This window comes from Neoarius graeffei, chromosome 1 (assembly GCF_027579695.1).
Source record: "Neoarius graeffei isolate fNeoGra1 chromosome 1, fNeoGra1.pri, whole genome shotgun sequence".
In the NCBI taxonomy this organism is placed as follows: Eukaryota; Metazoa; Chordata; class Actinopteri; order Siluriformes; family Ariidae; genus Neoarius; species Neoarius graeffei.
In genome coordinates, this window is record NC_083569.1 from 124,614,391 (window position 1) to 124,627,638 (window position 13,248).

General features: G+C 39.7%; 1 protein-coding gene across 4 annotated transcripts in view; it reads right to left on the bottom strand.

Annotated features, from left to right (window-relative positions):
- guk1a (guanylate kinase 1a) overlaps window positions 1-13,248 on the bottom strand; it is a 54,767-nt gene that overhangs the window by 3,292 nt on the left and 38,227 nt on the right. For all 4 annotated transcript variants that reach the window (XM_060916564.1, XM_060916544.1, XM_060916554.1 and 1 more), the window contains exons 2-5: window positions 10,309-10,422; window positions 10,146-10,187; window positions 4,880-4,976; window positions 23-161 (exon numbers count right to left, since the gene is read on the bottom strand). In XM_060916564.1, the coding sequence (XP_060772547.1) occupies window positions 23-161; window positions 4,880-4,976; window positions 10,146-10,187; window positions 10,309-10,420 (390 nt within the window). In that variant the 5' untranslated portion in view covers window positions 10,421-10,422. The remainder of the gene's footprint in view (window positions 1-22; window positions 162-4,879; window positions 4,977-10,145; window positions 10,188-10,308; window positions 10,423-13,248) is intronic.

Below are 13,248 nucleotides of genomic sequence, written 5' to 3' on the forward strand. Positions count from 1 at the left end.
GTGTGTGTGTGTGTGTGTGTACCAGCACATCCATGGTTGGAGGTTGGATGGAGACATAGATGGGGTTTAAATTGGTTCTCTTGATGCTTTTCACCCCCTGCATGTCAATGTCCAAAATACAAATCAGATTTTGGGCCTGAACAGCCTGGACTGCAGCTTTACTGTAGGGGAAACACACACACACACACACACACACACACACACACACTTCAGTCATAAGCGCACTGGATAAATACAGACAGCAAGCAGAAGCTAGTGAGGCTAATGATTTAAGCTCGGTGATAGAACATGCACATTGTGAAGACACAAAAAGAACGGGCCATCTAAATCAATAAGAAAATCCTTAAATTACATTATAAATTACACACGGTATCAACTGCTAACCCAGTGAACACGGAAATGACATCAAATTATCCAGCACATCAACATTTACCTCAGATGTGTTGAAAAATTAATAAGTAAACACTTAAATCATATTATAATAACACTTAGCATCAAGTATTAACACGGTGCACATGGAAATGACAGAATTATCCAAATCGTCAACTTTTACCTCAGATGTCTTTCTAAATTAATAAGAAAACACTTAAATCATATTATAATTCCAGTTAGCATTGAGTGCTAACACAGCAAACGTGGAAATGACACAAAACTATCCAGAACATCAACGTTTACCTCGGATATGTTGAAAAATTAATAGGAAAATACCCAAGCTACACTGTAATTACACTTAGCATCAAACTGCTAACACAGATATGGTGGAAATGACACCGAATCATCCAGAACGTCAACTTTTACCTCAGATGTGTTGAAAAATTAATAGGAAAATACCTAAATTACACTGTAATTACATTTAGCATCAAACTGCTAACACAGTGATGGTGGAAATGACACCGAATCATCCAGAATGTCAACTTTTACCTCAGATGTGTTGAACAATTAATAGGAAAATATTTAAATTACACTGTAATTACACTCAGCATCAAACTGCTAACACAGTGAACATGGAAATGGCATAGAATTATCTACAACGTCAACAATTACCTCAGATGTGTTGAAAAATTAATAAGAAAATACCTAAATTACACTGTAATTACATTTAGCATCAAACTGCTAACACAGTGAACATGGAAATGGCACAGAGTTATCTACACTGTCAACAAATACCTCAGATGTCTTTCTAAATTAATAAGAAAACACTTAAATCTTATTATAATTCCAGTTAGCATCGATCGCTAACACAGCAAACGTGGAAATGACACAAAACTATCCAGAACATCAACGTTTACCTCAGATATGTTGAAAAATTAATAGGAAAATACCCAAGCTACATTGTAATTACATTTAGCATCAAACTGCTAACACAGTGACGGTGGAAATGACACCGAATCATCCAGAATGTCAACTTTTACCTCAGATGTGTTGAAAAATTAATAGGAAAGTACCTAAATTACACTGTAATAACATTTAGCATCAAACTGCTAACACAGTCAATATGGAAATGACATCATATTATCCAGAACGTCAACATTTACCTCAGATGTGTTGAAAAATTATTAAGAAAATACTTAAATTACACTGTAATAACATTTAGCATCAAACTGCTAACACAGTGAATATGGAAATGACATCATATTATCCAGAACGTCAACATTTACCTCAGATGTGTTGAAAAATTATTAAGAAAATACTTAAATTACACTGTAATTACACTTAGCATCAAACTGCTAACACAGTGAACATGGAAATGGCACAGAATTATCTACAATGTCAACATTTACCTCAGCAGTGTGAATAAATTAAGAAGAAAACACTTAAATCATATTATAATTACACTTAGCCTCAACCACACAGCACACATAGAAATGACACAGAATTGGGTCTGTCTCAGAAACTGGGTACTGCGGGGTCCCCCACTAAATATACTCACAGTCAGTAAACTATACGGGTTTGAATGGTGATGTTGGTTTTAATTTGAAATAAAATGATGAAAGAAATAATACAGATAAAACTAAATCTTTGATGTGAATACTCTATTCAGAATTTGGCAAAAATTCTGCAAATTTGTGGAAAAATGGCGGCTTGATCTGGGACATGATAAATGGTTGACTCCATCGCATTCCCTTAAAAAGGTTGTTGTCCACTGAAAAGTCTACAGTTATCACTGATTGTATTTTAAGTTGTAACTTTATCCACCTAAGGATTGGTGCGCTCACAGAATAATCATAACCGTAATAAAACATCACGCAAAATATTTGATCACCGTTGTAACTCCATTTTCCGCAAACCCAAAACCAATACGATCGTGTGTTTTGATCTAAACGGAAAGCCTCAGGGTCGAGGTCACGACCTCACCAAAAGTAGTAACTTAAAATCACTATGCCATATAAACATTTAGTTATAAATCTGCGATTTTGTTTTTTAAACCGAAAGCTGAAAGTTAGGTATAGAATATGTTTCTTACAGAATATGTTACGATGGTAGCTGGTCTTGTATGAATTTCTGAGCTATAAAATGAGTTGTGGTCTGTTTTTTACCGTAGCGTGTTATTTGTGTGCGGGGAAGGACACACATTAACTATTTGCATGTGTAGAATGGAATTTTCCACTCCAGCAGTTAGAAGTTGATCTTGCTTCCATTTGCGGTCTTTCTGTTACGCGGGTGATCTGTTCGGACGTTATCACTGAAAAGGTGAGTTGACAGTTTTATTTTGTTTTAGTCTTGCAGTATAAGGCAATAGGATGTTTCTTTCATATCTTACTTTCATATTTCGTAGTTTTTGCATATGTTTGGCCAATATTTTGCAACCATGGTCAATTTATATCGAACTTTGATAGAATCTACAGCCAGTCATTTTGCCCCGCCCCCGCCTCGCGCTCCATCCGGTGCGGTAGTGATGTCCCGTTGCTCGCGCGCCGCAGCAGAGACTCGCACGACCTTCAGCCGGTACAGTCGCTGTTCTTTTACCACCGCCGTTATTCTCATCTTTCCGGTGTGTTCTTGATTTTTCCATTGTGTCCTATTTCGCCATATCAAATACCCAAAATGTATATATGTTATTTACCAGCTGGGAGGTCCGTATCATGAAATACCGTGACCGAGGTCTTGAAAGTACTGACTGAGGCCATCTGGGCAGAGGTCAGTATTCAAGGCCGAGGTCACGGTATTTCATGATACGGACCGACCTTAAAGTGCCATTCCACCATTGGATGTATTCTTTGGCATAAAATACAATATATTTTGACAACATATATAAATGGTATCACTAGATAGAGAAATCTTTTAGCTTCAAAATGATATATCAAACATAATTTTTTGACAACGACAAGTATATTAATTTTGTGACCAAAGTCACCTACCCTTTTAATTTCCGCGCGTGATGTCATCGGCAGGTTCCCCTTCTTGTGTACTATGTGACGTGTGACGTGGCACAGATTATCAGCAATGGCGGATAGAACGCGATAAAAATAATACCAATAAATCTAGCTAATACCAATAAATCTAGCTAACTGAAAGATTAACTCAAAATTTTTCGCAATTTTTTTGGCCCCCATATATGAGGAGAAATGACTCTCTCACTTTGGGGGTTTCCTGGTCTAAAAATAGACCGACACGTGGTACACAAGAAGGGGAACCTGCCGATGACATCACGTTTCACTACCGCGCGGAAATTAAAAGGGTAGGTGACTTTGGTCGCAAAATTAATATACTTGTCGTTGTCAAAAAATGATGTTTGATATATCATTTTGAAGCTAAAAGATTTCTCTGTCTAGTCATGTTGTCATAAAATATATTGTATTTTATGCCAAAGAATACATCCAATGGTGGAATGCCACTTTAAGCTGGTAAATAATATATTTGTTTTTTTCTTTACCAAATTCTAACAGAAAACGAGAGCGCCCGAAAGGGAAAACCGAACTACATTTTGCCGCCTATGTAGTCCCCTATTTATACAAATAGGAGTCATTCAGGATTCAGCCATGTTTTTACTCTGCGTTAGCAAGTTACAGGTTTTTAGCTTTCTCCTGAAATGTTTTCTTTTATTTCTTCTTCCTCAGGGTAGTAAAACTCGCTTTCGCTGTCGTTATCGCTATCCATGCTGTAAAATTAATGCTATTCTCCTGAGAAATGCTGGCAAAAATTTACAAGATTTTTGATAATCTTATAAATAAATCTTATAAAAAAAAAAGATAAATGTTGACAAAAAGTGCTACTATGTTTGCTGTTGTTGTAAACGAGCGAGTCGCCAGAGGTCCATAACCGGGGTCCGTATCGTAGGATACAGACCCGCTCGCCAGCCAATCAGAGCGCAGGATTTGACGGAAACTGGACCGCGAAAAAAATAAATCATATTATTCATATTTAAGTGAATAATCAATCCAGTCATCATAACTTGCCATTTTTAACCCAAGCAATCAAAAAAAGGAAATGTCTCATTCTCATTATCTGTAGCCGCTTTATCCTGTTCTACAGGGTTGCAGGTGAGCTGGAGCCTATCCCAGCTGACTACGGGTGAAAGGCGGGGTACACCCTGGACAAGTCGCCAGGTCATCACAGGGCTGACACATAGACACAGACAACCATTCACACTCACATTCACACCTACGCTCAATTTAGAGTCACCAGTTAACCTAACCTGCATGTCTTTGGACTGTGGGGGAAACCGGAGCACCCGGAGGAAACCCACGCGGACACGGGGAGAACATGCAAACTCCGCACAGAAAGGCCCTCGCCGGCCACGGGGCTCGAACCCGGACCTTCTTGCTGTGAGGTGACAGCGCTAACCACTACACCACCGTGCCGCCAGAACACAGTGACCCACCACATGACCCATTATTTAAACCACACACACATTGCGTGTAGGCAGCAGTGTGTGTACCTTGTTCCGTACATGTTCCCTGAGAATTCTGCGCTCTCAATAAAGTCTCCTTTAGCGATTCCCGCCTGCATGTCCTCCCTGCTCACGTAATGATAATCTGTAACACACAAAGTTACACACCGTTATACACCGTGTGTGTGTGTGTGTGTGTGTGTGTGTGTGTAGGTGCAAATTGGCGACAAATCTCAGACTACACCAGCCGACTGGGGACGTCTTGGCAAATGGGGACCGACTCTCAGATTTCCAACTGTTTTAGCGCCATTAAGAAAATCTCCAAAGTCCCCAATTTTGATTTCATTAAGAAATGTGTGCAGAAAGTATGTGCCCCCTACAAAGTGTGTCTGTGTGTGTGAGCACAGTGCCCTCTAGAGGAAGTGAATCACACACTGGCATCAGATGACGCAAATTGCCACGAATTGTCGTAAAGCCTGAGAGAACAGGTCACGTGATTCAAACTGACCAATCAGAGTCTACTTAGCCAGACTACGCTTTCAAAACAGGAAGTGTAAATTCCATCTATTTAATTTTGTTATATCAAGACGAATTCAGTCCAAAAAAAGTCTTGATCATTTTTATATGTCTATTGAAAATATTAAATTGTTGATTAATTATTGTGATTCGATATCAATCGACAATAAAAGTTGCCTTTAAATATAGCACAGCATCCGCTTCATTCACCAGGCAGACGCTATACTGGCAAACTGTTTTAAACGTAACGTCCAATTATTTTATTGAACATCGTAATTAAACAAACATGGGAAACACCACTCTGTGTGATGTGGCTTGCGGGACTATTGCACGACTTCAGGAACCTGTCTCCAGGGAGAAGATTACCAGGGAACCAGGAGCGTCATATCATGAGCAGCTAGCGAGCCGCAGGTGTACACTACAACAACAGGAAAATCCGGTAAAAGTCTTATTACTTTAGGACCAAAATCATATCATCTAAACTACTCGATAACTAGAAGTATATCACGTCAAACTTAAAGCCGAGTAGATGCACCTACATGGTGATGTGCGTTTAAACAGGGGAGCACCATGTGTAGCTGGTTAACGTGTGTGTTAAGGTAATGATTTGTTTCGCAAGTTTTGAAAAGCGCATCAAATGTTTACATTAGCTCATTAAAAACAAATCGGACTTGTATTTTAGTTGGCAAAATTTATCCCATGTGTGTTTGTGTTTCAACAAAAATGACTTGCACTGAAGGAAAACAGTATGGTGATTATAATCATTACTGTTACGCTAGTGATCTACGTCTAATTGAACGTAGAAAACACGTGGGCCATTTAAATATTAAGACACCAGGTTTACATGCTAATCTAATGCTAGGGTTTTAAAAATAAAACTGATCGAATTCAGGAAGATTAGTTTTGCTCCTTCAGGTAAATACCCAGAAATTAAGGAAAATTAAGTAATTTTCTTGAAATGTTTTCCGTGAACTATTAATATGTAGTGAATTGCCATAATGTGGGACACCTATTAATATTTATTCTATCCACATTCACTGGATATAAGCAATCCCGTGCTCCGATTGGCTACACTACTACTAGGCTATCAGCTCATACACCGTGAGTTGAGAAAAACAAAATGGCGGAGCGTGTTGCCGAACCAACCAAGAACGAAATAAAAACTCTACTCGAAAATAAAACCCCAAAATATATTTAAAAAAAATAAATAAAAGCATTTGATGATGAGAACTTTTTTTTTTTTTTAATTTTTCAAGAATTATTATTGCAGCATTTCTCACAAATTGCTCCGGTCATTTCGCCAGTTTGTTTACATTCTTCATCTTTAAGCATTAAAATGTGTTGAATTTTTTTTTAGACGGGTTCAAAAGCTCAAAGAAGTTTGAAAATTACAGAACTGAAATATCCAAGGAAAAATTAAATAAATGTCTAAAGTTATTCTATACCTCGGCACAACAGCAAGACGGAACTTTCTACAGAAAAAACGACACTAAAGTCAATTCGTGCCGCCATCGATAGGTTTTAAAGAAGTCTGTCTAAGCAGAAATTATTTTATCGGACGTTTTATATAAAGTTTTATTTATCGAATTTGCAAAAAAAATAAAAATGCTTCGTTTCTCAAAATCCAGTGAATATTGATAGAATAAAACACTTATTCCACTCAATCTTGTGGTACATGGATTACACATTTACAGTAGGGCAAAAAAGTATTTAGTCAGCCACCAATTGTGCAAGTTCTCCCACTTAAAAAGATGAGAGAGGCCTGTAATTTTCATCATAGGTACACTTCAACTATGAGAGACAGAATGGGGGGAAAGAATCCAGGAAATCACATTGTAGGATTTTTAATGAATTAATTTGCAAATTCCTCGGTAAAATAAGTATTTGGTCACCTACAAACAAGCAAGATTTCTGGCTCTCACAGACCTGTAACTTCTTCTTTAAGAGGCTCCTCTGTCCTCCACTCGTTACCTGTATTAATGGCACCTGTTTGAACTCGTTATCAGTATAAAAGACACCTGTCCACAACCTCAAACAGTCACACTCCAAACTCCACTATGGCCAAGACCAAAGAGCTGTCAAAGGACACCAGGAACAAAATTGTAGACCTGCACCAGGCTGGGAAGACTGAATCTGCAATAGGTAAGCAGCTTGGTGTGAAGAAATTAACTGTGGGAGCAATTATTAGAAAATGGAAGACATACAAGACCACTGATAATCTCCCTCGATCTGGGGCTCCGCGCAAGATCTCACCCCGTGGGGTCAAAATGATCACAAGAACGGTGAGCAAAAATCCCAGAACCACACGGGGGGATCTAGTGAATGACCTGCAGAGAGCTGGGACCAAAGTAACAAAGGCTACCATCAGTAACACACTACGCCGCCAGGGACTCAAATCCTGCAGTGCCAGACGTGTCCCCCTGCTTAAGCCAGTACATGTCCAGGCCCGTCTGAAGTTTGCTAGAGAGCATTTGGATGATCCAGAAGAGGATTGGGAGAATGCCATATAGTCAGTTTGGAGGAGAAAGAATGCTGAGTTGCATCCAAAGAACACCATACCTACTGTGAAGCATGGGGGTGGAAACATCATGCTTTGGGGCTGTTTTTCTGCAAAGGGACCAGGACGACTGATCTGTGTAAAGGAAAGAATGAATGGGGCCATGTATCGTGAGATTCTGAGTGAAAACCTCCTTCCATCAGCAAGGGCATTGAAGATGAAACGTGGCTGGGTCTTTCAGCATGACAATGATCCCAAACACACCGCCTGGGCAACGAAGTAGTGGCTTCGTAAGAAGCATTTCAAGGTCCTGGAGTGGCCTAGCCAGTCTCCAGATCTCAACCCCATAGAAAATCTTTGGAGGGAGTTGAAAGTCTGTGTTGCCCAGCGACAGCCCCAAAACATCACTGCTCTAGAGGAGATCTGCATGGAGGAATGGGCCAAAATACCAGCAACAGTGTGTGAAAACCTGGTGAAGACTTACAGAAAACGTTTGACCTCTGTCATTGCCAACAAAGGGTATATAACAAAGTATTGAGATGAACTTTTGTTATTGACCAAATATTTATTTTCCACCATAATTTGCAAACAAATTCATTAAAAATCCTACAATGTGATTTCCTGGTTTCTTTCCCCCAATTTTGTCTCTCATAGTTGAAGTGTACCTTTGATGAAAATTACAGGCCTCTCTCATCTTTTTAAGTGGGAGAACTTGCACAATTGGTGACTGACTAAATACTTTTTTGCCCCACTGTACATGGCTCGGTGCTATGTGCCTCGTCGGCTAGCGGCTCATGTACGACTTGATTTCGTGGAATAATAGTTAATTATATATTTTTTTCAGAGTAAATTGGCCTAAAATGTCCCACATTAGATTAATTTCACCCTACTTGATAATATGTACATGTATTTCTGCAATTACATGTAAACATTAGTGCTGTCAAGCGATTAAAATATTTAATCGTGATTAATGTCGTTACTGTCATAGTTAACTCGCGATTAATTGCAATTTAATCGCACATTTTTGTCACATGAAAAACCATTAAAATTCTCTTATCAGCATAAAGTGAACGGGCTTGCTTTGTACCAATGTTTTTTTTTTATTGCAAAGCATAACACGTCTTGACACAGCCACTGCAAAGTGAAACCTAAGCCGAGCACCGTGGCTCTTCGTCCCGAAGGGCGGGGCTAGCAAGAGAACCATGAGTGAAGTGATCTACTGCTTGAGTTAGTCTACAACTCTAATCAGAGAGACAGGTTACACAGTGACGGTAGGCTTGACATGCTTGATTATAATATAAAGTACACTATTATATTAACTTTAAGTTGTTCGTTGATAAATATTGCATTGAATCTGATCTTTACTGTTTCAGCTCACTTAACACATTTTGTACGTTTACACTTTCTGCCTGTTGATGCGTCGCGCTGTCCAATCAGAGGCGGCCAAATTTGCATATTACAGGAAGGATTTCTGGGATAGCATTGAGTTTACAGTTCAGAGGGATCTGGCTTCTTTAGACGCTGTCTTCTTAAAACTGAATAAATATTTAAAAAGAGCCAAATGAACCAGTCTTTTGAACGGCTCTTTTCAAAGAACGGATCACAAAGATGCGGATCCCATCAAAGAGCCATAAATCCCATCTCTACTAGTGCGCCCTGCCCGCGCTGGTTCTTTTGGGGGGGGGGGCAGAGGACTCTGGCTGTGCGGGGCGTGGCATTACAGTCTAGCTGCTATCGTTTTTCTAAGCAAAGTCTCTGTTCCAAGTTCCTGGCAGTTAAAAACCTACATCATGTCACAGAGCGTTAATCTCGAGATAAAAAAATTATCGCCGTTAAAATTGAGTCAAGTTAACGTGTTAATAACGCGACATTTTTGACAGCACTAGTAAACATACATTAATATACCGCAGTTAAATAATAATAATAATAAACCATGAAATTAACAATATGAATACACCAAGAAGTTCAGAAGCTGGAATATGACACCAACACATTATAATATTTATAATATAATATAATATTTATCACTGCCATTTAGTTCCTAGCATCGCAATCCTTGTCTGGTGTCTTCTGATTGGCTGAGAGCAATACGGTGCGTGAATGAAAGGTCAAAATCGTTTTTTTCGCGATATCTTCCTTCATATTCATCATAAGTACTACCGGGAGAGGTTTGTTTTGCCTGGCAACACTTGTTTTTTTCTGTAATCCCTCTGGAAATCCCTCAGTGTCCCCAAAAAGAGTAGATATGTCAGATGTCCCCATTTTCCACGTGTGTGTTTGTGTGTGGATACACGTGTGTACCTTTTCCATTCTCCTCTCCTGGACGAGGTTTCCGCGTCGTGTCTGAGAAGAAAAAGTTAAATACACTAATCATCATCATCATGCCACACACACACACACACACACAATGGATGTTTGAGATGGAGCCTGTGTGTGTGTGTGTGTGTGTCTGTGTGTATCTTACGGGAGACACTGAAGCCGAAGACGCCGTCGAACTCTTTGAGCAGTTTTTTGAGTAATGTGCTTTTCCCAGCACCTGAGGGACCGCTGAAAACCACCGGCCTCGGTCCTGCCATCACTACACACACACACACACACACACACACACACACACACACACACACGGTTCAGTAAAAATGCAAAAATAACAAAGCTGATGTTCTTGTCGAGTGTTTTTTGGAATTAATAACAACAACAAAACAACTGTGTGTTCCAGCGTCTTCAGTGGATTGTGTCCCAGTCCACACTAAACCCCAGTAGCCATAGCAACTGATCACAGGCCACTTCACACAGCACAGTGGTACAACAGGCACTCTCTGCAACTGAAGTCTCCTGACCAGGACGTGATTAATAAGGACAAATCAACACCTGAGCTCGTTAACACACTCCGTCTCAAGCTCATTAGCACCCTCGTAAATTACCACACTGTTAGCTGAGGTGCTCCTCAGGAGGCTCATTACCTCAAACACACTTCACCTCCAACATCACACCGAACACAAGGGCACGAGGTCCTTCACCATCAACAAGGAACAAGAAAGAGCTAAAGTCTGGGGTGATATATATAAATATAAATTTGGGGGGGGGGGGGGGGGATCACCATCATCATCATCATCATCATCATCAATATCAATATCATATCAGGTCAAAAGTTTGTGCCCCCTTTCTGAATCTGACAGGAATATTCTATAATAATCTGCATGTCCGCTGTTTTCCTTTCAGTGTTCTTCCTGGATCTTGGGGTATTTTTTTTCTCCTGTTGATTTTTTCGAGAGTTCTCGTGTTATAGAATTCAAGCTTCTTCTTTTTTTCTCCCCCTCAATCCAGACATGATTTTTAATCAGGGCTTGACATTAAGGACTGCCCGATTGCCCGGGAAAAGTGAAACATTCATTCGGGTAAGTGGGATATTATCCCCGACACGCCCGACCGGGCAAGTTGGAATGAGCATATATTACGAACTAGCACAGGGGTGGGCAATTATTTTTTCCATGGGGCCACATGAGAAACAGAAAATTTTGTGGAGGGCTGGACCATAAGGCTGAACTAAATTCTGCATAATATTAATTGTATTTCTTTATATAAAGCAATAAATAACATTGCTTTTACAAGCTGCTAAGACTGGTAAGAGTATGGGGAAAAACGAGGTTGCCTTACAAAAAATGTCATTTGTTCAATCAAATTTCCCAAAACAATGGTTAACAAAATGTCAACGTTTGTACCATTTTTTTTCAGTCACATTCACCCCAAAACACAATAAAGACATCACAATATTGTCTTTCTACTCCAAATATCAAGCAAGATACATCATATTATAATACTGATGCCCACATTTGTAGTCTAATCACCTCATTTGGTGTTTTTTATTTGTTCAGTGAGAGAAATCTCGTCTCTGTTGGTCTTTAACGAGTGCATCAGAGTCAGGTTGAATGTCTGAGGTGGAGATGCGAAGCACAGCTGACAGATGATCATCAGTCGATTCGATGTAGGAATCAGATCTACAGATCGGCTCGGGCTCCGGCGCCTGCTGGTGACGTCACGCGATGTGATTGGCTGGACCGTTTGAAGGATGACGTACAAGTTTGTGGTTGGTCTGGACAAATTACGGAAGTAGTTATCGCGGGATGAGGTTTCGTGGAATTTCATGTCGCGCGCATTGCGTTTTTGTTGAACACAACTTCAAAATAAAAGCAATGCACATTCAGTCCATGCATGAGGTAAAATTAGAAAATACGTTTATTTTGTAATTTCTAATTAACCTTACGCGGGCCGGTCAGAATGAACCAAAGGGCCGGATGCGGCCCGCGGGCCGTAAAATGCCCAGGTCTGAACTAGCACCACAAAAATTAGACTTTTTGATCTTTTATTTCAGTTCCTAAAAGCGTCCTTCACGACGTATACGCCAATTATGTCTTGGCTGTATTCTTAGTCTCGGTTTCATTTACTGCTTTGCAAGTTATTTTATATCCCCCCGCTGGTGTAGTATGGCACGCGTACTGTTTATAGACCCCTTGTGCATGATGTCACACATCACGTGATAATTACAGCTGAGGCTTAATCTGTCTTCAGTATGGCTAATTTTTGCGCTGTTTTTGTTTGTTCAAACAGAGAAACAGATAAAAGGCATCACCGTCTCCCCGCTATCAAGAAAAATGTGAACAAATTGAAGCAAATGCTTCAAGAACAACGAGGAAACTAGACCGGACAATTCCCCGGGGGAAATTGTGAGAGGATGCAGTGCGCGAAGCAATTCGGTCACGCATGTTTGCTGGCCGTGAATGTGTGACCCGCAATGACGTTTCAATGCAATGATCATGTGTGTGGTTGAGACAGCAGCCGTCATGAAGAAGAGCTATTCAAGAGTATAAACAAAGTGACTACAGGCGGAAATTAGCATGTACTGCTATAACCTGGGACAGACATCTGTCCTTACCACAAGGATAATGTTTAATTTGTGCACTGTCTCTTTTAAAAATAAAATAAACTCTAAACTCTAAGAAGAGTGTTTGTAGTTTGTATGTACGAACAGAAGTGTTCCTAATAAAGTGGGCGGCTAAGCTGAAGTGTCATGCCGACCGAGGCTGTTTTTTTTTTTTTCACAAAAAAAAGAAATTCACAAAATTCTTTCACAGTGAGCGCTAGAAGGGTCTCCTGAATAGACTGATGTAATTTTTTGTCTATAGTGTTAAAAATGAGAGACTTTTCTGTCCCGTTTATAATGGGTGTCAATGAGCCAAGACAAACAAGGTCTGGAGTTTTCTACTGTTTATTATGAAGGACCAGGCCTCGAACAATGACAAATAACTCGACAACGGAAGCAGCTATTCACAAAATTCTTTCACAGTGAGCGCTAGAAGGGTCTCCTGAATAAAATGATGTATTTTTTTGTCTGTAGTGTTAAAAATAA